The sequence below is a fragment of the Pangasianodon hypophthalmus genome, chromosome 3 (genome assembly GCF_027358585.1).
Source record: "Pangasianodon hypophthalmus isolate fPanHyp1 chromosome 3, fPanHyp1.pri, whole genome shotgun sequence".
Lineage (NCBI taxonomy): Eukaryota > Metazoa > Chordata > Actinopteri > Siluriformes > Pangasiidae > Pangasianodon > Pangasianodon hypophthalmus.
The window spans coordinates 21,342,284-21,369,910 of NC_069712.1; the positions used below are offsets into that span (position 1 = coordinate 21,342,284).

At 40.0% G+C, this 27,627-nt stretch overlaps 2 protein-coding genes across 4 annotated transcripts in view; both read left to right on the forward strand.

Annotated features, from left to right (window-relative positions):
• The window catches only part of ppm1ba (protein phosphatase, Mg2+/Mn2+ dependent, 1Ba), a 36,934-nt gene extending 21,342 nt beyond the window's left edge, over positions 1–15,592 (forward strand). For 2 of the 3 annotated variants that reach the window (XM_053232847.1, XM_053232848.1), the window contains exons 2-6: positions 3,890–4,732; positions 5,635–5,752; positions 8,055–8,166; positions 8,510–8,571; positions 13,460–15,592. In XM_053232847.1, coding sequence (XP_053088822.1) covers positions 3,905–4,732; positions 5,635–5,752; positions 8,055–8,166; positions 8,510–8,571; positions 13,460–13,518 — 1,179 coding nt within the window. In that variant the 5' untranslated portion in view covers positions 3,890–3,904 and the 3' untranslated portion in view covers positions 13,519–15,592. The remainder of the gene's footprint in view (positions 1–3,889; positions 4,733–5,634; positions 5,753–8,054; positions 8,167–8,509; positions 8,572–13,459) is intronic. The other variant, XM_053232850.1, reaches the window with a different exon arrangement.
• Positions 15,593–19,400: 3,808 nt separating this feature from the next.
• Positions 19,401–27,583, forward strand: slc3a1 (solute carrier family 3 member 1). The gene is made up of 10 exons (XM_026939903.3): positions 19,401–19,870; positions 21,902–22,081; positions 22,206–22,348; positions 22,897–23,022; positions 23,740–23,859; positions 25,306–25,430; positions 25,539–25,740; positions 25,855–26,031; positions 26,110–26,235; positions 27,100–27,583. The coding sequence occupies exons 1-10, from the start codon at positions 19,465–19,467 to the stop codon at positions 27,523–27,525; spliced, it is 2,031 nt and encodes a 676-aa protein (XP_026795704.1). The 5' UTR covers positions 19,401–19,464; the 3' UTR covers positions 27,526–27,583.
• The last annotated feature ends 44 nt before the right edge of the window (positions 27,584–27,627 follow it).

Below are 27,627 nucleotides of genomic sequence, written 5' to 3' on the forward strand. Positions count from 1 at the left end.
TTGTTTTGTTTTGTTTTGTTTTGTTAAAGTCTGTATACTGTTGATTAAAGGTCAGTATATTATCAGTAAATATTTTCACTACAGTTGTAGACAGTTCATCATGTGCAGCAACTGACATGGACATGACATACATATAAAAGTAAGCTTATACACTCAACTGGTTGCTTATAAATTCTAACATTTCTGTACACTGCACTTAATCAGTTCAATACTTTTCCCCCTCGTTTATGCAGTTAGCAATGAGCTGTGCTTTCCCTCAACTTGTGCAAGAGATTTTGTGGTAAAATTCAGGTTTTTTCACTCTGCCTGCTAGGATTTATTGTTAGTTTCATTTAGTTTTACAGAAAACAAATTTTGTAACCCTGCTGCATGAGAGTTTTAAAACAGTTATCCCAGAGATCACCTGAGTTGCACTGTCAGTCCTGAATGGATAGAACATCTGCTTGGGGAAAAGAAAAAAAAAAAGCAGAGGCTTCAGAATGGACACCAATATAAGGTTCCCACGAACCCATAAGTGATGGATTGAAAAAGCCAAAGTCTTTACAGCCTTTTAGTGAGGCTCTTTCAGAAATGACTTTTTTGGGGAACATAATAAATAGATTTTGCCAGGAATTCTTGTTCATAAGATGGAAAATATTGGAATTCTTTAAGTAAGATTAGAACCAGTGATGAAGTTTTGTCCTCAGTGGCTTTGTGTCTGAGCAGCACAACACTTTTTAAAAGCTCAGGCAGCTCTGCAGAGGCAGTAGGATTATCAGGCACGCAGTGTGTTGATTTTTGGTAGGTACACCCACTCCATGGTTTCAGAGCCAAGAACCTCAACATGTTTATTTCACTCGGAGCTTTTCAGTTTGGCGTTAATAGAATACCGTCTGTTGGGAAGCAAGTCTAATCCTTATATATACATGTCCAATGCGGTTTCAGTTCAGTGTGGGAGGTTCTGGTTGGCCATGTGTAGAAGGCATTTCTTGTAATTTTTATTAGGTTGACTAACTCTGAAGACAAAAGGGATGCTTAAATAAAATTAAAAATGTGCTGTCCTTTTTTAAGAAGTTGGTTCTGGAGTTTTATAAGGTGTGAGGATTTTAGGTAGCTGACTGACCTAGATGCAAGGGTAAACATTTAATTATCACATATTACATAATAAGCACAAATACGGTTTCTTGGGTGTAAAAATTCTAGTGGTATTTGAAAATGAATATTATGTTTTTCCTTTGCATAACCTACTTCCACTATTAAACTCTTCTTTAAAATCATACTAAAACTTCACATCTGTTGTATAGTCCACTTCGAGGGGGAGAGGAGGAAGTGTACTCCAGGAGTGCACAGTACTTGCAGGCCAGAGTTCAGCACAGTTTGGTGTTTTTCTTAGCATGTTTGGTTCAGCTCTCCTTATCCACCTCTGACCTAATCGCTCTGTGAGTAGAATGAGCTTTTGTTGGATGCTTGTCAGTCTGTGCAGAATGTGATGAATAACATGGGAGAGATACAAGACCAAACTTGCTAGGAGAGGCAAACTTTTGCTGCAGATTAGTCCTTATAGTTTTTAGTTAGAGCTGTGCTGATACTATGCTTATGATTTTGCACTGATACTTGGAATCATTTTATTGTCATATATTCATGTATTTTTTTGAGTTCATACTCATTACTACTACATCATATGCCTATAGATGGTGGTAGCTATGTAAGGCTAATAACTCTTAAGCCTTCATCTGGTTTTCATCCACCAATTTTAGTTAATTCGGGGCTGCTTTCCCTGATTACTAATGCCAAATATTTTGTTAAATTTAACTGTCAGTTATTTTTGTAAGTACATTTTTCGTGGCTGGGATAGTCCTGACTTGTTCATTGCAGGAGCTTTTGTATTTAGTTTGTGTGGGTTGCAAGTTGCGAAAGGTTGGGAACCTTTACCCTGGAGGGAGAAGGAAAATACCAAAAAAAAAAAATTTTTTTTAATGACAATTTCAGACCAACCAATTTCACAACAGATTCCAAAAATATGAATCTGGAATGATTGCGCAGGTGTTTTGAGCTCTTTGCTTGAAACATACGCTGACGCACGGTAAATAGTTCATTACCATGATTTCTTTAGTTCAATAATGTGATATAAAAACTATTGATGTACAGTGTGTGTAACTTCTTATTTAACTATCATTAAATAAGTTCATAGTTAACATTAGTTAACTATATTTATTAGGGATGCCACCCAAAGATTTCAACCAAAAGAAAAGTCAAAAACTGTACTTTACATCATTTTTATACTCACCAAACCATTCAGTGAAGGCTTGTGCCCTGTGGATGGTGGCGTTGTCTCCCGTCAGGATAGAAATGTTTCATCATAAGATAAAAGTGATCAATCAGTATCACTTTGCACGGGTTTGCAGTGACTCTTCCCTCCACTGTGATAAGTGGACCAAACCATGACAGCAACCCCCGCCCCCCCCCCCCCCCCCCCCCCCCCCCCCCCCCCCCCCCCCCCCCCCCCCCCCCAACAGCTCAGTGAATGAATGGTGTACATGCATCTCACTGCGCCGCATCACATCCAATACATCTCAGTATGGTCTGTTATGTGATCTGTTATCAGTGTTACCTTTCTTTGTCCCGCAAGCTTCATATTTGACTCCAACTCCTCTGCTACATTTTTGTTGGTCCCGATATACACTTTTACGGTAGGGGTTGATCATTCAGCTTTGTACTGTTCTCTTGGTGTGCACCACACATGTACCACACATGTATTGAAGGATGACTCACCATTTTTTTTTTTTTTCCTCTCTTCTTTTCTCTTCCTCCCCCTCCCCACATCTCTATAGACCAGTGCCTGTGGTTTCTGCACTCTGCAACACTCATGCATTTTGTCTTTGTTTATATATTGCAATCCTACTATGTTAGGTTGTCAGCAGACTGAGAGTCAATGAATGTACACTTCTGAACACAATTTCTAACCCTATTTTCTGCTCTTTCCCATGGATCTTCATGCAGATGGCACTTTAGTTATTGTTCCTATTAAAACACAGCCAGTTGAGCTCTCTTTGTGACTGAAGCGCCTGACAACTGTGCCCCAATCATGAACTCTCTTTCAACTCTCACTTAGAGCTTTTCTTCATGCTATTTTGATCCAAAAATCATTTATAGCTGGGCTACGCAGAATTGTACACCTGTATTAAACCTGTCTGGAAGCATTTGCACTTCATTTCCCAATCCTGGTCCTGGAGAACTTCCTTTCCTGCTCATTTTAGTGTTTTCCCTGATCCCAACCACCTGATTCTACTAATTAGCTAATAAACAGACCTTCCTTGGTTGAAGCAGAGAAAATACTAATATGTGCAGGTCAGGGGGTATTCCAAGACCAGGACTGGGAACCTGTGCTGTAATGCATGGCTGTTTGGAAGTCAGAGGGAAAAAAAAAGTGCATTTTCAGTTGTATGCAGTTAATTTAAAGTGATTTATATGGACCTTTTAATAAAATATTAAGGAGAGTGAGCAAGTTGTGTTGTGCCACTAAACTGGTATGTTGCACAATACCTCTTGCATGTTTATTATGCTGTTTATATATACACAAATAAAGTGCTCTCTTGTTTATACATCCTTTTCTACACCCTCAACAATAGTGCTTATTTGCTTTAGCACACTTGGAAGTTTACACTGTGTTAGTCTAACGCGAATAGATATATAGATAAGCCCCATGCTGCACACTGTCTAAACTGCTTGAGGTTACATGGGCGAACTTTTAAGGCTTTTCATTTTCTTTTGGAAGAAAGGTACAGGTGGTGAGAACAAAGCACTGCATTTAGCTGTCTCAGTGTTGTCCACTGTAATGCTTTCCAATGATAAGTTAGCCTGCATGTTTCAATCACCTGCTCATCTTTTTTTTTTTTTTTTTTTGTCCTAGCCGGTGGTGAGAGTCATGGGGGCGTTCCTAGACAAGCCCAAGACGGAGAAGCACAATGCGCACGGTGAGGGCAATGGTCTGCGCTACGGCCTGAGCAGCATGCAAGGATGGCGTGTGGAAATGGAAGATGCACATACAGCCACTGTGGGTTTACCACATGGCCTTGACGACTGGTCCTTTTTTGCTGTATATGATGGGCATGCAGGCTCACGTGTGGCCAACTACTGCTCCAAGCATCTGCTAGAGCACATTGTGGCGGCGGCGCCAGCCGGCGAGCTAGGCCGCAGTGTGGAGGCGGTGAAGAGCGGCGTGCGTGCTGGCTTCCTGCGCATCGACGAGCACATGCGTGGCTTCGCAGACCCGCGCAATGGCCTTGACCGCAGCGGCTCCACAGCGGTAGCTGTACTGCTTTCACCTGAGCATATGTACTTCATCAATTGCGGTGACTCACGCGCACTGCTTTGTCGCGATGCGCGTGTTCGCTTCTCCACACTCGACCATAAGCCATGTGACCCACGTGAGAAGGAGCGCATCCAGAACGCCGGTGGCTCTGTCATGATCCAGCGTGTGAATGGCTCTCTGGCCGTGTCTCGTGCTCTGGGAGATTATGACTACAAGTGCGTGGAGGGCAAGGGCCCCACCGAGCAGCTGGTTTCCCCTGAGCCTGAGGTGTTTGAAATTCCCCGTGTGCCAGACGAGGACGAGTTTGTGGTGCTGGCCTGTGATGGTATATGGGACGTGATGAGTAATGAGGAGCTGTGTGCCTTTGTGCGTGCCAGGCTGGAGGTGTCTGATGACTTGGAAAAAGTGTGCAATGAGGTGGTGGACACGTGCCTGCACAAGGTAGATGAGCTTCCTTCCTGTTGGTGGGAAATTACTTACCGTATATTAATCATTGTGTAGTACTAGGAGCTGTTTCACTGCAATACTTTAGGGGTTTTTTTCCGGCCTAATCTATCACGTGCTAATGTGTGATTAACTCCAACCATAATTTCAGCATGTTTCCCTGGGCTAAGAAAAAAACGAAAACAAAATACAAAAAAAAAAGACTTAGGAAGCCTTAAGGGCAGTTGGTATGGCAGGTATTAAGTATGACACGCATATTTTGTGAGAGATTTTTTTTTTTGTAAAATGTTTTCATGAATTCTCTAGTCAAGGGTTTTCTTTAATAATTACTTTTTCTTAATTGTTCATCTAAGACTTAAACATATTCTGAACCCTGAAGAAAATAAAAGGCTTGCTCTAGTGTAGTGTAGATTTTTCTAATTATAGAAATTATGTAAGACTATCCGTGTTTGGATTTTAGCTAGAAATATCTATCTCTCCCCTGTCTCTGCCAAACTATTGCTCTGTGTCTTGACATTCCACACGGCAGATGACGTTTAGCCTTTTCTCAGTATAATCTCCTCTTGTTCTGAGACATTTTTTTTAAACTGATGGTGTACGTGGACAAAAAGTCTCCTCTGACCACAGCATTTAAGAAAAGCCTTGTTTTTTTTTTTTAAACAGTTGTTCTTTCCTCTTAGTCTCTTGAAAGATGTCTAAAGTTGACTGTACACTACAGGTCTGATAGATTAGGCAGAAAGAAATGTTGGCTTACTCTTTTCATGTTCCTATTTTGGAATCTTGTGAGAAAGGGGGATTATGATGAAAAATGCTGGAATAGTCTTTTTTTTTTCTTGTTTTTTATTTTTTTTTTCTTCTGGAATCTTAACAGAAAATTTCAATTTCTCTTCTCCCTACAGGGAAGTCGAGATAATATGAGTGTTGTGTTAGTGTGTTTGCCAAATGCACCCAAAGTATCAGAAGAGGCAGTGAAGAGAGATGCTGAGTTGGATAAGTTCCTTGAATCTCGTGTGGAAGGTGAGAGAGATTTTTTTTTTTTTTTAACCTTTTTTGCTCACATAATGAAACTCAAAGCAAAACAATGCTTAAGTCTTGTCTGTCTGTCCTGAAAATCAACTTCTGCCTTGTAATTGTTTCTCTCACTCTCTAAAATGTTTTGAGTGAATGAACTGAAGCTAGAGGGCATTTGTACAGAAATTACACTACACAGAGCCAGCTACACATAATAAGCAGCAAAGCCAGCTTTCTAGGGCTCCACAGCCATCGGGGGCCCCTAATCAATTTTATCTTATGACTGTTTGTCAATAAAGTTAAACATAGTTCTAGTGAGGAAAAAGAGTGGGCTTGGTTGTGTATTTCATTACGGCTGTTCCCCAGAATCATACCATCAGTACTTTATAGCTGTATACTATTTAATCATGCTATTCAATGCAGTGGTTTGGGTTCTGGACATTACACATGGTTTTAAAATAAATGTTTATATCGGAAAAGGGCAAAAGAGATGAGAAAGAGCTACAAGATAATATCATTATTTGTTTTTCACACATGTGATAGTTATTGCTATTATTTAGTTTAACAAACTTGGCAGCACCCTGCCTGGAGAACACAGCAGACCTGGGAGCTTCTTATTGCTTATCGTACCCATGGTGCTTTGGACAGGCAGTTTAAAAGAAAAAGCAAAACAAACCTCAGAATTCCAGCTTGCTTAATGCCTGTATTGCTCTGCATGTGTTTCTAAGCTCACGCAGCCATTCACTGCTCAGCCTGAGAGAGAACACACAAATATAATTTCGAAACTGATGCTGGATTTAGTCACCTCATTCAAAATGTTGTTGCTAATTTAGCATTCTGCAGAAGTGTGGTCTGTGTGCACATAATCTTTTTGCTATAATCTGTTAATCAATTTAGGGAGTGAGTAGTTCTGTGTATGTTGCTTAGGGCCCCCAAAAGGCTTGAGATGGCAGACAAGTAGGTTCAGCAGGCTGCTAAATTAGTTTTTTTTTTTCCCCCCCTCCCAGCCACCAACCAGGGAAAGAAAAAAAATGTCCTTTTGACATTCTCAAAGCATTTTTGCATGATATCTGCATTTAAAAGTAACATGCTCCACTTCGTTTAAATATTGCATGGTCACACAACACACTATTTGCATGCACTACCTGATCTTTTCCTGATGTCACCTGCCTAACTACGCTACCCATTGGCTGAGGGTGCATTCTTAAATTCGGTAGATAACCGTTTTTATTTTAAGAATCTGCATAGAAACAGTGCCTAGCAGAATGCATCATTGTGCAATGCAGAACTGTCATGCAGGTCTGTTAATTTGTTGAGTGAAAATAAACACACTAGCCAGACTTGTAGAACATCAGTTATGTGTAATGTGAGAACACCATAACTCCTAGCCAAAATTTTAGCCAGAGTCTTGCTGCTGTGGTGTTGAGGGCCCATGCTACATGATACATCGGAGACGGGATAAAATAAGGACTATGCCTACATAGAGCTGTCCCTGGAAATGTGAGAAATCGTTCATTCCCTTGAGTCTGTATTAATGTGCTTAACTAGCTAAAGAGCTTGTCATACTTCGTGTAAAGTTACACTAGCTATAGCGTTTTAGACTAGCTCTGTTTTCGGGCAACTCTAACATGAGACTGTGCAGCACACTGAAATGTTCACTTGTCCAGTGGGCCAGCTAATAAATTTATTACTTGTCCACCCCTGTCTTTTCGAAAATTTCAATGGCCTGACACCGCTGCTTTTGTTTTTCCTCTTTCCGCCTACCCTTCCCTTTTCTTTCTTGCATGCTGCACATACTTTGGCAAGCAGATGCGCGTTTAATGTAGTTTTGTGGGTTATGTAAACTCGTGGGTTTGAATGTTGGGTCATGGTTGGGGTAACGTTGTGGTAATGTTTGGCTGCGTGCTGAGAGGGCCTTAGGGAGTCATCAGCACTGCTCCTCCAGCTAGGAATGTGCTGGCTGAACATCCATCTGGCAGCGAGCCAGATATAAACTGAGCTGCAGGGTATCCTTCTTCAGTCCCCCTGCCCTTTTTGACTGTGTCCCCACATCCACACAGGCCTGCACTCCCCAGGATGCTGTCAGTTGCCATTCACAAAGTTTATACACCGAATGCTTTTAACTCAGGTGCTGTAATACTACTTGTGAAATGATTTATGTGAGGGGTTTCTTTATTTCTGGCTGTCCTTTCACTGTTTCTAAACTTATCTGCAGTTTGTTCTAGTGGCCAGGGATGTCACATGAGCTCCAATATTTGTACTTTTATTCAGCAGCCTTTTAACCTGTCATTTGTTCACGCTCTCACAGAACTCATTGAGAAAGCAGGGGAAGAGGGAATTCCTGATCTGGTACATATCATGAGAAACCTTGCCACAGAGAATATCCCCAACCTCCCACCAGGGGGAGGCCTCGCCAGCAAGTGAGTATGCATATGCACATACACACTTACTTACACAAACATAGTCAAACACCTAGGAAGTCCAGTGAATGTGAAAGTACAGAAGTTTCCCAGAGACGTGTTCATTGTATATATGTAATATACCTACACTGTTAATTGTATTTTTTCTTTCCCTTCTACATTCCCTGCAGCTTGTTCTTGTTTTCTTTACAGCTTCAAATTTGATTATCACCAAATGTTTATTAAATTGGTTTGGAAAGGACAATTCCTTTCAAAACATAAACGGTTTTCATAAAATCTGTAACACTGACAGAAGAACAGTGATGCTCGTCTGAAAATGAGTGTCATTTCTTTTTCATTGCAGGCACAGTGTTATTGAGGCTGTGTATAACCGGCTTAACCCCCAAAGAGAAGACGATGGGGTGAGTGAGTGTTTTCTCTGACATTAATCCTCCAGTTGTACTCCCAGTAAAACTGTATGTATCTTACACAGCAGTAGTGTATCTGGTGTGCAGCTGCCTACCACTACATCTGCTTAGTTTTAGTAATCTCCTCATGAGACTGTGCTACGGCTCCCTCTCCTGCTCCTGCTCTGTCACTCACTCACTCACTCACTCACTCACTCACTCTCTCACTCACACACAGCCTGTTCAAAACAGCCCCACAGCTGCAGTGAGCTCATCTCTCTGGGCAACTGCAACAAAGCACAAAGGCTGAGATCACCACACTAAAAAAAAAAAAAAAAAAAAAAAACACCCACACACACACACTAGGAACACGAGGACCCAACAAGGAAAACCTCTTGAAAAAGTTTTCTACAAACACAATGCAGCCAAGTGATACACTGCTATGTGTGACATGGTTATGTTTTTAAGGTGTTTCTGCAATCCCATATCACCGTGCATTTATGGTTATAAGCAGAAATGTAGTCCATAGCCGAAAGTCTACTTGAATTAATTTTAATGAGTACCAAATAATAATCATTATTTTAATTTCAGCCGATTGGCAACATAGATTACATAATGAAAATAACACGGCAAGGATATTGTCAATACACTAGAAGCCTCCATAAATTCGGGATCCCGCAATAATCAAAAAAACGAATGAACCTAACTATGCACTGCCTTTGCTTTGTGCTGGTGTGATTTTTAAGATATGAAATCATAGCTTCTTAACCTTAGTGTTGGAACCGCATGAGGGCTTGTCTGAAGTGCGACTGGTTTTATTAGGGGCAGTCGTGGCCTAATGGATAGAGAGTCGGACTTGCAACCCGAAGGTGAACCTGAAGGTTGTGGGTTCGAGTCTCAGGTCCGGCAGGGATTGTAGGTGGAGGGAGTGAATGAGCAGCGCTCTCTTCCACCCTCAATACCACGACTGAGGTGAGACTCTTGAGCAAGGAACCCCCAACTGCTCTCCGGGCGCCGCAGCAAAAAAAAAAAAAAAAAAAAAAGGCTGCCCACTGCTCCAGGTGTGTGTTCACTACTGTGTGTGTGCACTTGGATGGGTTAAATGCAGAGCACAAATTCCGAGTATGGGTCACCGTACTTGGCCACACTTCACTTCACTTCAATTAATAATGTTTTTTACCACCATTGTTTAAAATGCAGTTCTGTGCACATAAACTTAATTCATGGAATAACTGTCCAACATTCTCTCATGTTAATCAAAGTGGCCATTTTACTGAACGCTGGCAGCACGAGGAGAGGTGCTACTGACACAGAGTGTAGTGAAATTCTCACTGGATTAACAAACTTTGATCCTATACAGTGGTAATATTTAGAGCATTTACAGATATTTGGAATTTATTAAACCAGTACAAGACAGCACAGAACTGAATGTTCCACATCACAATGCTCATGAAAATCTTATGAGAAATGCAATATATGTATCTGACTAAACTGTGAACCAAACTATTTGCTAGCACTTACTTATGAAATGCAAGATTCAGTGTCCTTGTGTGTCTCAAAGCAGAGCAGTGATGTAGGTTGTGTGTAACAGCAAAGATAAGATGAGATAAGATCCTCTCATTGGACGTGGTGATTGCAGAATGCCTGCATTTGCGGAGATGGCTGTAACTAGCTATGAGGACTCTGAGGTCTGAAGCTTGGTAGGTTTTTTTTTAACCTCTCACGTGGCCTGTGTCCAGTTGTCCGATTCAATATTGAAATGGCAAGGTCCTGATAATGTGAATTATCACTGTGCATGCTACAACTGGAGCCTTTGTTTTGTTCACTGGCCACTGATCCTAAACCACAGTTCCACTTTTATGCTAAAAGTGCAGATGCTGTGTACAGTGGAAAAAGGTCCTTAATTCCTGTAGTGGACGTCCGAGACGTGGCATGTTTGCGGGGGTGTTTGTGTGTGTGTGTGGCCTGGACTTTTGATCAGTCTGTGTATCTACAGATTGTCTTTCTCATCTACTCCAGTTTATTATGTGACATGGCCAGTATTTTAGTGCAGTTGTCTCTGCTTGACTGAGTGTTGGTCAGAGTACACTAGGCTTGTATTCAGTTTGTGTATCTGTCTCCCCCTTCCTGTGTTCTATTGTTACCACATCAAATTAGAGCTACAGATACATAGCTTATGTTATATAGATTAAATTAACCTGGTTAACGTTCTCACACCAGAGCTAATCATACTTTATAAGAAGGTGAAATTTCGACCTACACAGTTAATGTTTGTGTTTGTTTAGCTGAATCATTCGCTCGCTTCAGCTGTGAAACATTTTTGTAGTTTGTGTCATGCCACTGAGTGTTCTGTGACAAAGCACAGTTGTTTATTCAGCCTAGGGGTTTACTTCTCTGAAATGAGCTTTTTACAATTAGTACTCAGCAGGCACGGCACAATACCACTTTTTCTTTACCGATACTGAAACCTCGAGTATCAGCCAATTCCGATACCCGTGCAATATTGTTTTCTTGAAAAACTACTATGCTTTTTCTGAAGCACTTCACAGTTGAACTCTTTCACACAACAATCACATTTTAAATATGATATATTTAAATATATACGTGATATGATGTATAAAGTGTAAATATAAATAAAATCAGTCGTAGCAAAAGGAAAGACAGTCAAGTCTCTTTATATGTAAACCTGTTCAGTTCCAAAAATACATTTCTTTTCCAAATCCAATTCCAATCTTTTCATTACAGGACCTGATATCCGATATCCAATCCGCCATTTTTGCAGATATTTACTCAATACTGATACTGGGTATCAGAACATCTATAGTAATCAGATTTTTAGAACAAAATGTACAATTCTAAAGCACACAGCCTTCGCAAAATACACACTTTAATTCTACACACTTTTGCAGGTGCTAGTGTTTTGGCCTAAATTTGCGCCCATGCTCTAACAATACAGTTGCTTAGCAGTGGATGCCATGTTTTTTCTTTTATTCTCAAACACATTTGAATGCATATAGACACCCTCTCATAAGCCTATGCATGTAAGACACGCCTTAGGCTTTGGCAGTGAAAAACACTGTAGTCGTTTCTAATTTTGTGTGCACTTTTTGATTAATGCAGCCCTCCTGTTTCATTTGGTAAGTTTAATGACTAATCATGCTTCCTACAGAAGGGTAAAATAGTCATGAAGTCTTAGGATGTTTTTCAGAAATGTACTGCCAGGTGTCATTTTGATCATCTGGAGGTGCAGAAAATAAAGTGCTGAATCTGCTTTAGTAATATCAGTGAGTAATCCTGACCTGCTCTGAAAATCTTTGTACTGAACAGTTTCAAGACTTTTAAATCGTCCTCTGTCTAGACACATGCCTATAATCAGAGATTTGACACACATCACTTGTATATCACTATTGATGTTATTGTCTCAGCATTTTAGACAATATTTACATGTCCTCAAGAAAAAAACTGATGAACACTAATGCAATCACCTAATTCTGTTTACCAGATCAGAATTTCTTAAGTTTAAACTTAAAAACAGGGCTAGTAAGTAGGAATGTGTACAAATATTTTTCATATCAAAGGTTTTGATTAGCAGTCATATTTGTATTGGCAGAACACAGATATGAAGAAGTCATTGCCATGTTTAGATTACTTGCCTGATGAACAGTGCATGTACTTTCCCAGAGCGTGCAAGTTATGCTGATAGACAGTTTGATGGTTGGGCCAGGCACGGCTACTCAAGTGATCGATCATGACAGGACACAATCTGTTAATGAATGTTTTATGACTTCATTAAGTACGTGACATTGTTTGACATTCCGTAACAAACAACCAAATGCATGTTCTTCCAGGAGGAGGAATTCTCATTACACTTGACTACAGTGGTGTTTTGGGCAAGACCTGTACCACTGAGGACAGGAGGTTGTGGTCTACAGAAACTACACTATTGACAGTCATTTCAAATACTTAAAGCTATGCCATGAGCTACCTAATCAATAAAAATTATACTACAGTGCTGTTGAAATCTATAATATTGTTAGAAGGTATTGATTAATTTTCTATAACAGCACAGCTTTGACCGTAGTTCCAGCTGTAATTCAAATGATGGGTTTATATTAATTGTGCTCCTTCTAATATGTTATCATTTGTGAGTGATAACAGGAACTACATTGTTTCGCTGCTGTTCTACAGCACTAAATGTAACTATAAATGCTTTAAAAGCATGATGTATTGTTCATAAATAAGTTAGAAATGAAATTCTTGGCAATGTGGTACTGTGGTATACAAGGAATAAAACACATGCTGTTTTAGGAAAATAATCAACCTCAGAGTGGTAAAGGTAACTCTGCTTCGTGACGGGGTGCAGCACACTGCCTGGTTGTGTTTTTTTCTTCTTCTGTACATAATAATTTGCTAATTATTTAATATGTTCAAAAACACACTATAACTTTCAGAACCCCTGACAAACAGGATGGGCTGTGTAGATTTGTTGGGAGATCAACCCTCTGTGTCTGGTGGTAATAAAATATGAAAATGTAATATTGACACACGTCTACTCCTGGCAGCGTGGCGTCAGATTGGGCATAAATCTCACAGGGGTTGTATGACAGTAATTATTTTGGGAAAAAAGATTTACTTTACATACGTATTTAAATTACATATGTCTGTTCTTGGTTTGCTCTTTGTTTACTCTTTGTTTCATGTCTCTGTTCTTGTTCCTTGAACATTCATATACTCTGACTATTTTTAAAAATATCTTGAGTTACAATTCGTTTCAGTGAGGCATGTGATATGAGCGCTCGCTTTTAAAAAAAGAAAGAAAAAGAGTTTATTTTTTCCTTAATAACTAACTTTGTCCTTCTCTCCCTGTTCTCATTGTCCCCTCTGCTACCTCTGTTTGCTCTCTGTAGAATGGTGCAGACCTGGAGGACCCCTGGTAGCTGCCCACCCCGAGGGCTTATGGCCTTAAAGGATCCCTCTGTTCACGAGACACCCTTCATACTTTTGTTCCACTTTTTTATAAAATTTACAGATTGATTTGGGTCATCAGTAATAATTTGAAGTACAGGGGCAAACAGTCTGCCCAAAAGGATTACAAACTTTTTTTTTTTTTTTTTTTGCAAGAACATGAGGGAAAGCGAAGAACTTTAGCTTTAGAAAGTACACATCAAATCGTAAAGACAGTTTTTGTGCTCCCCCCCCCCCCCCCTCCCCCTTTGTGGTTGTCTGTGTTCTTGTTGAAACTTGGCTATGGAGCAGTGCACGCCCATAAGCGTTGTGGTGCCTTTTTCTAAGCGGCTACGGATGGGGGACTTGGGCTAGTGGCTGTTTCATAGCTTTCACCCCCCCCACCCCGAGCACAATAGAGCAGCCAGGCAACTTGAGACCACTGCTACCCTCTCAACCTGGGGGGTATGGACCATCACTGGCTTTAATCAGGATTTCCTTGACTGACTATTGCATGTGGAACATGTCTGGAGGACTTGCTACGTTACTACATAACCTGTGTGGAAAGGTTTGAAGCTTGACAGCTTTTTTGCACCTTTTACACCCCACTGCCCCTCCCCACATGTGCTCTGATAGACACTGAAGGAGAGACACTGCATCAATATTGCTTCATTCTGCAGTTTATCACTTATTTGGTTGTTATAAGCTTTTAATCCTGCTGTTTCAGAGAATATAGATTATATAGAGATATATATAAAATATCTTTTATGTGTGTGTACATATATATATATATATATATATATATATATATATATATATATATATATATATAAAATTCATATATTTTTTCCTCCTTGAGTACAGTGTCATTTATGGCTTACTGTTTAAGAAGCAATAGATGTGACAAGGGTTCGTGTGTCTGAGTTATTCTTTGTGAAATCACTAGGGTTTGATGTCACCCACCACAAACACCTTAGAGCCACCGTTTTTTTTTTGCATGCTCGCAATGTGATGACATTGTAAAGAAACTTCAGCTGTTTTATATTCACATGTATTTACTCTTCAACTCTCAATAATTAAAATGCTGTTGGCTCAGATCTTACGAAATAAATGTCTGTAAACATATCGGAGGGTTAATTATGAAACGGCAGATGACTATTAGTTCACATCAAGGTATTTCAGTTTTTACCAGGTTATTGAGCCTTTCAGTTGTAAATAACAATGCCCTGATTTGGATCACACTGAAAGTGAATAATAGCCATCTCAGTTTCCTATATTAACAACCTTGTGTGTGTTTAGTGAAGAAATGTTATTTGTGAAATATTTAAAGGGAAATGACAAAGATGCTGTTTAACACCCTCTGTAATTCCAGATGTTTTATGTTTAGGATTCATGTTTTAATTTTGTTAAACTTTGTAAAACTAACTTTTGTGCCAGTATGAAATTATTATATTATTCCTGAGAGTTTGAAGATAACCATCAGCACAAAATGACAGTTTGTTGGATTTGTGTTTGTATTTATAATATGTCTTCGATTTGTTACCATTTTGCAGCAGCTTCTATAATGGGTGATAAGAAACCTTTCAAGTGATTTGACATGGAATGACCAGCGTGTATGTGGTTGTGTGTTGGCCGGCATCTGAAGAAGGAAGTGTGAATTATTTTAAACATACTGAGATTGTGCACGTTATGTGCTTATGTAACACGGCTCTCCAAGAACAGTTGGCTAAAAGGAATTCTTGGTGCCCAGTGAAGCCACACTACTTCTCTGCTCCAATCTTCTCTGTATCATATCTCTGCCTTTTTTTTTTTTTTTCCCTCAGTTCTGACTTTTACCGTGCACAGCAGAACTCTTGAATCAGCCTGCCTTCCCCTCCTCAGAGTGTATTGTAAAATGATGCATTTTTTCTGTTTGTTTGGTTAGCTGAACATGAATACAAGCTTTATGATGAATTTGCGTATTATTTTCAAACTTGGCGTACAAGTGTAATACTTGTTTTGCTCAAATGCATTTTCAAGAGTTACAGATGACTACAGTCATGGCTAATGGTGAACTCGAGCAGAACAATAAAAGATCAAGTAAAAGCTGTTTCTCATCTTGTATTCTGGTGTTAAAATGCCTTATGTAAAAGTTCAGTTGGAGCTTTTGAGATTTTCTTAGTGTAATATGCTCTAAATACAAAGTTTATGTAGCGTACTACTTTGAAAAAGCTTGACCTAGTAAATGTCGCAGGAACAATTAGTCTTTTCTGTTATTTCTTTGAATAATTTCATTACAGAGGTATTCAGAAACACCAACGGCGTTCTCAAGGACCTTCAGAGAGTTCTAGGCTCAGGTACATTGGGAGTCAAACTTGAGCTACAACGTGAAATGGCTTGTGAAACCTCATCAACGTGGTTGCCAACTATGGCACTACCTGATAGTTCTCTTTTTTTTTATTTATTATTATTATTATTATTATTTTTATTATTATTATTATTATTATTTTAACTTTTTAGAAGCATAATTCAAACACTTTACAGCAGGTTCTTTTGACTCAAATCTTAACATTCATTGTTTAGATTTTTATCTGAAAAAGAAGTAGAAAGTAGAATAATCTGTTATATACCAGCTCATTGTCAAAATTGAGCTTATTAATGAAATTTAGCTTTTTTTGGTCCCAACATGTATGGGCTTTTCTGCTGTATTACAAGCAAGAAGGTGGGGGGAAATCTTTGGTATTGTTTCATCTGTGTGCACCTAGGAAGTTAGAAATTAGTCTACAGCCCATCATATGACCATGAATAATCTGCTTATCATAAAAGCACTTCCCTGAGTTAAACACTGGTTTTGGTTGCTAGGGACAGTGTTTGAGCTCTCTTTCAGCAAAAATGTTCAGATAACACACAAAACTGTGATTTATGAGATTCAACTTTATTGTCATTAAGCAGAGTACAAGTGCAAGCCAATGAAATGCATTTGTCATATAATCAGAAGTGCAAAACTGCAAGTAGCATTGTGCAAAAAGTGCAAAACGGACAATGACGTAAGGTGGCAGTAAAGTGCAAAGTGATGTGCAAATGGCAAGGAAGACAGTGCAAATTCCATGACGTGTGTACATGAGCCAGGAGACATGGATTAAAGTAATTGAAGACCGTACAGTGCAGTGACCAAAGGTGCAAAGTGCACTGAAATGAGAGGAATCCAAGACACAACAGTACAACTGAATATAAGGTGCCGTTAGGAGAATGTGCAAGACTGCGCAAACTGTCTAAGTTTAGTGCATGTGCGTGAGTAGAAGTATGTGCAAACTGTGTAATAGTGCAAGTTGATCTGAGAGCAAACCCCAACAAGGGTTGCAAAATGAGGATTAATGGCATGAGGAGTGTAGTAAGTTGATTGCTGAGGGCTTCCTTAGTGTACTGGTATGGCAGTGGAGGCTCTTGTAGTGCTTTCTGGATAAAAGAAGAGTGAGCAGTCTCTGGTTGGGCTGCATGATGTCATTGGTGATGCCTTTCACCCTTCATAGGCAATGTCTCTGATAGATGTCTGTAATGGAGGGTAGGTGGGCATCAGTGATGTGCCTTCCAGTCGGGGACTAAGCTGCTACCATACTACACTGTACTATACTAGTTTTGGCCAGTTCCCACCCTCTAGTTAGGTCTCCCCTATCACATGACAGCTACCAACCAAGTGAATGCTATCACATGCTTCCTCTGAGGCACATGAAGCCACCAAGTGCATCTTTGTGCTCCTGCAGTGTCAGTTGGTGGTGTAACACACTCTGAGGAAAGCGCTATCCGCCCACTTCCGCATACATGAGCTGACAGACTCCCATGATTGGCTGTGATTGCTGTTATTGATAGGGGAGAGAGCATATGCCACCCCTCCCACGACTGTACGGCCAATTTTGCTCTCTTGGACTCCCGGCCATGGATGGTTGTGGCATTGTCGTGATTCAAACTCTCAATCTCCAGGCGATAGGATTTTTTTAAAATGGAAAATCTAATTTTCTATCTATTCTTGCTGTGGACATAATTTCCTGTCAGACCGCTGAATGACAAATTTGTAATTTTATAAACCTCAAATCTAGTGAATTTTCTAAATCTCTTACATGTCTAATTTTACATGTGACAATATTTGCAAATCATTATTCACACTTTTCAGTTTGTACTTTACATCTCACTTTGTACTTCATTTCCAAAAAAGACGCAACATTTAGATTAGAAACAATTAGTGTTTCAGCCCTGCCCTCTCAGCTGCTGCAGCATGCGCACTGATTACACCTTTCAAAATGTTGTAATTAAGAGATGTTTTAAAGAAAAAAAAAACCTTAGATAGTAATCAATTTTTAAATGGAACTAGTATTAATAATTTAAATGTATGTGCAGTTTCACATGGCATTGTGTTCTCTACAGTACATAGCACATAGCATTGTGTTCTCTACAGTACATAGCACATAGCATTGTGTTCTCTACAGTACATAGAACATAGCATTGTGTACGGTACATAGCATTGTGTTCTCTACAGTACATAGAACATAGCATTGTGTACGGTACATAGCATTGTGTTCTCTACAGTACATAGCACATAGCATTGTGTTCTCTACAGTACATAGAACATAGCATTGTGTACGGTACATAGCACATAGCACTGTGTTCTCTACAGTACATAGCACATAGCATTGTGTTCTCTACAGTACATAGAACATAGCATTGTGTTCTCTACAGTACATAGCACATAGCATTGTGTTCTCTACAGTACATAGAACATAGCATTGTGTACGGTACATAGCACATAGCACTGTGTTCTCTACAGTACATAGAACATAGCATTGTGTACGGTACATAGCACATAGCACTGTGTTCTCTACAGTACATAGCACATAGCATTGTGTTCTCTAGTACATACCACATAGCATTGTGTTCTCTACAGTACATAGCACATAGCATTGTGTTCTCTACAGTACATAGAACATAGCATTGTGTACGGTACATAGCATTGTGTTCTCTACAGTACATAGAACATAGCATTGTGTACGGTACATAGCATTGTGTTCTCTACAGTACATAGCACATAGCATTGTGTTCTCTACAGTACATAGAACATAGCATTGTGTACGGTACATAGCACTGTGTTCTCTACAGTACATAGCACATAGCATTGTGTTCTCTACAGTACATAGAACATAGCATTGTGTTCTCTACAGTACATAGCACATAGCATTGTGTTCTCTACAGTACATAGAACATAGCATTGTGTACGGTACATAGCACATAGCACTGTGTTCTCTACAGTACATAGAACATAGCATTGTGTACGGTACATAGCACATAGCACTGTGTTCTCTACAGTACATAGCACATAGCATTGTGTTCTCTACAGTACATAGAACATAGCATTGTGTTCTCTAGTACATACCACATAGCATTGTGTTCTCTACAGTACATAGCACATAGCATTGTGTTCTCTACAGTACATAGCACATAGCATTGTGTTCTCTATAGTACATAGAACATAGCATTGTGTTCTCTACAGTACATAGCACATAGCATTGTGTTCTCTACAGTACATAGCACATAGCATTGTGTGGCTACAGTACTATGAAATTCAATGCCTGACTGGCTGACACATGCAGTAACACAATAAAAACAATATAAACAAAACAATGTTTATATGTCTTTGTGGGGTCCAAAGGCAATTTTCATAGACAGTGGGGACATTTTTTTCCTTACAGGTTTCCTTTTAGCTGCTACGGTTCATGAAAAAAAAAAAAAAAAAGCATTAAAAGCAGTAAAACAATTCCGTGTGTGTGGGAGGTGGAAAACGGTGGGGGTGAGAGAGAGAGAGAGAGAGAGAGAGAGACTGCACATGAGGGAGTAACCGTGAACTCTGGCCTTGAGCAGGTAGCCATAGTGTTAAAGAGTATAAAAGAGCGCGTCTTGACCCGCAGTGTCACTTGATGGTGCTGAAACTCCTGCACGCAAAATGAGCTTAACCCGAGATGACAAGAACTCCTCTGTGGAGCTGAAGGAATATATGGACAACTCGGCTTTCCAGGGCGATGAAGACGTTACGAGCCCCGTTACGAGCCCCGGTCCGGAGCAGCGCGTCTCTGTGAGCGCAGAGGAAAGCGCGTACACGCAGATCAAACCGTACGCCGGGATGCCCAAAGAAGTGCTGCTCTTATATTCCAGGCAGGCTCGATACCGCATACCGAGAGAAATCCTCTTCTGGCTGACGGTGGCGTGCACACTGGCGCTCATAGCGCTCACCATCACACTCATAGCCCTCTCTCCCTCCTGCCTGAGCTGGTGGCAAACCACGCCGGTTTATCAGATCTACCCCCGCTCCTTCAAAGACTCGGACGGAGACGGTGTCGGAGACCTCAAGGGTAAAGATGTGCTCTACAAAATACAGCAGATTTTAGTGACGCGCTCAGTAAAGCTCTACAGGCTTAGCTCTTCAGCTGTTGCTCAAAAGTGGAGGCTTTGCAAAATCAGTCGCGTATAGAAAGCGCGTTTGGTGGGGGGAAATCTCATCAGCATCTCGTTACTACAAGAAAATATCTCGTTACTGCGAGAAAACATCTCGTTTTTACAAGAAAAGTGTTGTTACCATAAGAAAACATCTTGTTATTAAGAGAAAAGCACTTGTTACTACAACAAAGCGTCTAGTTAGTATGAGAAAAGTGTTGTTATCATAAGAAAACATCTCGTTACTACAAGAAAATATCTCGTTATTATGAGAAAACATCTTGTTATTACGAAAAAACATCTCGTACTATGAGAAAACATCTTGTTATTACAAGAAAACATCTCGTTATTACAAGAAAAGTGTTGTTACCATAAGAAAACATCTTGTTATTACGAGAAAACATCTTGTTACTACAAGAAAAAAGCTTGTCGTTGTTACGAACATCTTGTTACTACAACAAAGCATCTAGTTAGTATGACAAAAGTGTTGTTACCATAAGAAAACGTCTCGTTATTTATGAGAAAAGCATCTCGTTATTACAAAGAACCATATTTTTATTACAAGGAAACATCTCGTTATTACAAGAAAAGCTTGTCGTTGTTACGAGAAAAGCGTCGTTACTACAGCAAAACGTGGTTAGTACGAGAAAAGTGTTGTTACCGTAAAAACAGCTCGTTATTATGAGAAAACATTTTGTTACTATGAGAAAACATCTCGTTATTATAAGAAAAGCTTGTTGTTACGAGAAAAGCATCTTGTTACTACAACAAGGTTAGTATGCTACTTCCGGTTAGTATGAGAAAAGTGTGGTTACCTTAAGAAAACATCTCATTTTTACGAGAAAAGCATCTCATTATTACAAAGAAACATCTTGTTATTACAAGGAAACATCTCATTATTACGAGAAAAGCTTGTCGTTGTTACGAGAAAAGCATCTTGTTCCTATAACAAAAAATCTGGTTAGTACGAGAAAAGTGTTGTTACCATAAAAACAGCTCGTTATTACGAGAAAAGCATCTCGTTACCACAAGGAAACATTTCGTTATTATGAGAAAACATCTCATTATTACGAGAAAAGCTTGTCATTGTTACGAGAAAAGCATCTTGTTACTACAAAAAAAAAAAAACTGGTTAGTACGAGAAAAGCATCTCGTTACCACAAGGAAACATCTCGTTATTACGAGAAAAGCATCTCATTGTTATGGGAAAATCATCTTGTTACATAATGTTACTTGTAACATTTCGTTACTGCGAGAAAAATGTCCTCACTACAAGAAAACATTTATTGGTGGGCTTGTCTGTTTTTACTGCGATTGCAATCCTCCATGCAGGAATTTTGAGGAGTCAAAATTACAAACTGCTCCTTTAACGATACCAAGGATGACCTTAATAGCCATGTACAGGCCTGTATTTTAGCTAAGCAGACAAACCTGGTAAATAACACTGAGTGCACATTCTCATTATAGGCAGGTCTATTTATCTGCAAAAAAGAAAAAAAAACATTGCAAACTAATCAGTAAATGTGTATTACATGATCTTTCCTGACTGCATCTTCCAAGAGTTAGTCTACATCACAGCACTAAGTTCACTGAGTTTACACGCACATATTCAAACTTAATGCATCACTTTTTTGGACAGCTTAAGCTGTTCTCCTGTGTTATGTAAAAGGTGCATGTGATGATTATATTCGAAGGCCAGTTCTTTTACCACCTTTTATTACTAGCTAGAAGCTGCTCTACTATGATTATTGTTATGTAATGGTCAAAAATGACATACACCCATAAAATAAATTGCACTAAATGGACTCCAGTGACTTTATGAACAAGGTGGTAATAAAGATAAGCTTGGACAAATATAATCATGCCGCTGCAGCGTGTACAAAAAAACCCTAATTGTGTACATAATAAACAGTTATTTGTAACCTTTTCTAATATATGCTTGTATGCAGGCATCAGAGAAAAACTGAGCCATATCCAGTACTTAAACATCAAAGCAATCTGGATCAGCCCTTTCTATAAGTCTCCCATGAAGGATTTTGGCTATGATGTGGAAGACTTCAGGAATGTCGATCCTCTCTTTGGAACCATGGCAGACTTTGATGAGCTGCTGTCCAGCATGCATAGCATGGGTGAGCATAAATCGAACCGAAACCCTTTCCATCAATTTATTCAGGCTTTATTGCAAATATTGTTGTGGTAATTTGACAATGCTGTGGTCTGTTAGAGTGTAACAAAAGTGTGCGATTGCCACAGGTCTGAAACTGATAATGGACTACATTCCGAACCACACTAGTGATAAGCACATCTGGTTCCAGCTCAGCCGTAACCGCACCGAATACTATTCTGACTTCTATATCTGGGTGAACTGCACCGAGGGCAAACCGCCTAACAACTGGGTATGACAATCCACACTGCAAATAGGCAAACAGACTGGTTTCACCATTATTATTATTATTATTGTCTATTATTCTGTTTATTATTTTGGGTCCCTGGAGGACTAGTGGTTAGGCCACAGTGCTCTCACCGCTGTGGCCCGGGTTTGATTCCCGGTCAGGGGTTGTGTGCAACAGTGCGCTCTCAGTGCCGGTCCCAAGCCTGGATTAAAAACTGGGGAGGGTTGCATGAGGAAGGGCTTCCGGGGTAAAAACTGTGCCAAATCAAATACGCGGACCAATGATCCACTCTGGTGACCCCTAACGGGAGCGGCCGAGAGAAGAACAACAACGTTCTGTTTATCATTTTCATTCATCTTAAGTGGATGCTTTATCCTGGTCAGGGGAAGAACACAGAGCATGGTTGTGACGCTAGTCCATCACAGGGCTCATAATAAGTCTCTTTAATCTTTATTACATCTGATATGTTTGGAATCATCTTTATTTGAAATAATACAGACTTATTTCATTGAAACATTACAGCTATGTTTTAATGCATAATACATCCACAGCTAAGTGTGTTTGGGAACTCCAGCTGGACGTATGACTCAGTTCGTGGGCAGTGCTACTTTCATCAGTTCCTCAAAGAGCAGCCAGATCTCAACTTCCGTAACCCCAACGTCGTAAAGGAGATGACGGTAATCATACACACAGCATAACCAACACTAACACTGTAGTGTTAATGTGTCACCAATACTAGCGCACTCTATGCATTTTTGGTGTATTGTGGTGCCGAGATGAGTGGTGGATGCTGTATATACGATGAGGTCATTACTGAAGCTGGTCTCGTGATGATCTGATTCCGAGAAAGGCAAGGTAAAGAGAGAGCGGACACTGTTATGCAGTGTCTGAATGAATGAGTGGGCGTGTTGCGTAATACCCTCCAGGCTGTCATCCTCTCAGGTGGTTTTCAAGTCACAGTAGCCTCTTTATCTCTGGCTCACAGGCACACAGTGTCTCACCTGGGCGTCAGGCCCACCGCATGAGCTTAACATCACCACATGCCAAAGGTAGCAAACACGAGGAGGGTCAAGTATCCAAGCAGCTGTGCATTTGACCCCATGTATGTTTCAAACTGATAGTTCAGTGTTATCAGCTGTGCTTAGCAGTTAGCAGTGGTGATATGGTTTATGCTTCTCTTCCTGATGCAAGCTAACATGCTATTCTTCTGTCAAAACCTTAGAGGAAGTATATGTGCTTTTAGCATATATTCATTATTTAAGATTGAATATTTAACAATCTTTAGTGAAATAGTGTCTTGTATGGATCCTTACCATTATAAGTTGAACATATTACCAGGTTACCTGCATTTTCCTCAAAACTACTGTATATTTGCCTTTGTTTCTCTTTGACAGGACATAATCCATTTCTGGTTAAAGAAGGGGGTGGATGGGTTCCGCATGGACGCTGTCAAGCACATGCTCGAAGCTACGCATTTGAGGAATGAACCCCAGGTTGATCCTGAACAACCTCCTGTGAGTCATTGTACAGTTTTTTAACTACAAACCAGTTATTATCGTCTTCCAGTTTAATATCAGATGGCCACTTCTCTGGACAGCGCTGAACATTGTACCTCTCATTGTAGCTCTCTAATGCTAGAGCTCACTCATGCAAACCCCCTCAACCCCCAACCCCCAAATTTCTCCTTATTAAATGAATTTCTGTATTAACACGTTAATGAGGTAGAAATATTCTTAAAATGTGCTTTAAAGAAAAATAGCATTGTATGTGACTTTGTTCTCAGTGCAGTTAGGAGATTACTGGTGCATACTTCCCTGGATTTTACCAGGCAGTCATTCCAATTATCCTAATACTACACAGTTACAAAGGAGCTGGAAATCTGAGCAGTGCACACAGGCAGCTCTTTAACCGCATCAACACTGTCAGAGAGAGTTATTTCCCCTAAGCACTGAAGAGGGGTATATAATGGAACCATTCCATCTATGGTATTTGGCGGATGGTTTTTATCCAGAGTGACATACAGGCATGTTTGAGTGTTTATTTGAAAAGCATATCTTTATGGTACTGCTGATTAGCCTGAGTGTAAAGATACTATCACTCTAAAGCATTGCCAAATTCTGTGCTGACGCATAAGTAAATAAGTAATCCATCTTTTTATGTTACGGCAAAACACTACAGGTGAATTTGATAATTTTGTTTAAAGCAATAAAAAGGAATTTTATTAACTTTTGAGATGTATATCATCATAACACACAATTACACTCACCTTCCACTTTATTAGGAACACCTGTACAACTGCACATTCATGCAGTTATCTAATCAGCCAATTATGTGGCAGCAGTGACTGAGTTTGATCGTGGCATGGTTGTTGGTACCAGAAGGGATGTTTTGAGTATTTCAGAAACTGCTGATCTCCTTGGATTTACCCACACCAGCCCATCTGTCACCAACATCCATGCCATGATCAAAGTCACAGAAATCACAGCTTTTCTTCATTCTGATGTTTGATGTGAACATTACCTGAAGCTCTTGACCTGCATGATTTTTATGCATTGCGCTGATTAGACAACTGCATGAATGTGCAATTGTACAGGTGTTCCTAATAAAGTGGATAGTGAGTGTATGTTACTTTGTGATTGTGCCAAGTTTGCAGTTTGTTATAGATACAATTTTCCAGAAATCGGAAAAATGACTGACGTCACAGTTGTCATTTCTATCTGAAGTGTCTTGCCTTAAGTGCATGATTATTTTTCAATCTGAGTGCTTCTAGGTTTTTAAGAGATTGGACTTCAGTGCATTCATTCCACCACCCGTGTGCCAGTACAGAACGATGGTCTTTAAAATCCAGACACAAAACACGAGAGTGGATGTATGCAGAGGTCATCGTTCTTAGATGCTGTGCTCTCCATGCAGCGCCTGATGTTATTTTCTTCCTTGTTTCTTCATGTTTCACACTACAGGAGACTGTGGATACGGAATTTGAGCTGTACCATGACTATACATACACGCAGGTAGGCCTGCACGACATCCTCCGAAGCTGGAGAGTAGATCTGGATGAATACAGCAGGGAACCAGGACGCTACCGGTACTCGTGCTTTCTCCTTAACTCTTTCCTGTGTGAACCTGAAGAATGACCTTTTAATTTGTTTTGTTTCTTCAAGGTAAATTATAATTTATGTCTTTCCCCAAACAGTTTTATGGTGACAGAGTCATATGACTATGAGGAAATTGAAAAAACCATGATGTACTATGGAACCCATTTTGCTAAAGAGGCCGATTTCGCCTTTAACTTTTATCTGCTGGACCTCCCGGATGGCCTGTCTGGATTGAGAGCAAAGGAACTGGTTGATCTCTGGATGTCAAATATGCCCAAGGGGAAATGGCCAAACTGGGTGGTGAGTCGCCTGCTCTGTTTTTCAAACCACACAGACTTGATGTTTTTGTTAAAATGTTTTAATGCTGAACAGTAATACTTGATGCATTAATTTGCTTGTAAAATGTCTGTGCAGGTGGGGAATCATGACAAGCCACGCATGAGCTCCAGGACTGGTCAGGAATATGTTCGAGTTGTCAACCTGCTGCTGTTAACACTACCTGGAACCCCCACCACATACTATGGAGAGGAGATTGGCATGGAGAATGTTAACGTTTCTGTTATCCAGGATCCTTTTGGAATACACGACCCAGTAAGTGAGAAGGCACTTTATATGGAGCATTTTCCCCCATATCAAAACAGTTTTAAACACACAATTATCCTTGTCTAGAATAACAGTCGGGATCCTCAGAGGACACCCATGCAGTGGAACAACGGTCTCAATGCCGGCTTTAGTGATAGCAAGAATGGTACCTGGTTGGACATAGGTCCAAACTTCCACACCATCAATGTAGAGGTATGTGTTGCCAAATCTCACAATGATTAGCTTTATCATCTTTGTTTTAGTGCAGTCGTAGGTGCATATGGCATCATGGCCCCTTTTCCAGACATAAGCAGGCGTGACAGTGGACTATACAGCATGGGGAAAAAAAGAATGTTAACTTTCTATTCTCCAAAGTGCCACCACTCACTCAGTACTCATTCATGTTATGCATTGCTATAGAGAGAAAAATATCACCGATGTATTCATATTGATGGGGAAAGCTAATTATGTTACATTATATTTTAATTATATCATTATATTTTTATAAATCCATCATTATCCACAATATGGTTGGTAAATGTACATTGAAAAAGGCCCCAAAACATCACCTAATATCTGCTTCACAAGCAAAAAGAGGAAATGGAAGAGGTGTAATAGAGGCTTGATTATAAAACTGAAAATATTTCTGGCCATATTTTCCAACAATAAGATATATAACTATATATAACTTTCTATTTCATATACAGTAATGTAGCACAGGTCGGCACAGTGTAGCATCACCACCTCACAGCTCCAAGGTCCTCGGTTTAATCTTGAGCTCGGTTTACTGTCTGTGTCGAGTTTCTGTGCATGTTCTCCCTGTGTTCGAGTGGGTTTCCTCAGGGTTTAAACAAAATTGCCCCAAGGTGTGCAATCAGGGTATATTTGCACCTTGCAGTCAGTGTTCCAGGCATAGGCTCCATCACCCTGATCAGGATAAAGCGGTTAATAAAGATCAATGAATGAATAATGCAGCACAGGCTGTTTTCTATTTCAGTATCTTAATGTTACACCTTACTCTTCTCTTGTTGAATTTAAACATTTGAAGGGCATTAAATTATGTCTGTGTGTGTGCAGGCTCAGACGGGTGACCCTACCTCAGTGCTGGAGCAGTACCGCACTCTGGCTCTGCTCCGAGAAAAGGAGATGGCATTGAATCGAGGCTGGCTCTGCTACGTCTGGGCAGATGAAAACGTGTTTGCCTTTTTGCGTGAGCTAGATGGACTGAACCAGGCTTTTCTGGTACTCCTGAACTTTGGTGAAGATACAGAAACAGACCTCTCAGCTGTTAGTGAGCTGCCAGATCATCTCACCGTTCACTTCAGTACACAATCTGAGACTGAGAGCAGCTTCTCCAAATCCAAAATCAGAACCTCGAAGGGCCAGGGACTGCTGCTGAAGTACTCCACCAGTAAGCGCTTTCACCTCAACCATGAGTCTGAGTGTTACGTCTCTGAGAAGGCATGCTTCCTAAGTGCCCTTAATATTTTGTACCAGTGCTGAGAATGTGATATGAATAAAAGCATGGAGATGCAGTGCCAAGCACCCCTGCCAAGCTCAATCACTGTCTGTCTCATTTGTATTTTCCTAAAGAAATGTTTTACA

Coding starts and splice junctions, on each gene's coding strand:
- slc3a1 (XM_026939903.3), top strand. CDS start 19,465: ATGAGCTTAACCCGAGATGACAAGAACTCCTCTGTGGAGCTGAAGGAA. Junction 22,082..22,205: donor GTCCAGCATGCATAGCATGG/GTGAGCATAAAT, acceptor CGATTGCCACAG/GTCTGAAACTGATAATGGAC. Junction 26,032..26,109: donor CTTTTGGAATACACGACCCA/GTAAGTGAGAAG, acceptor ATCCTTGTCTAG/AATAACAGTCGGGATCCTCA.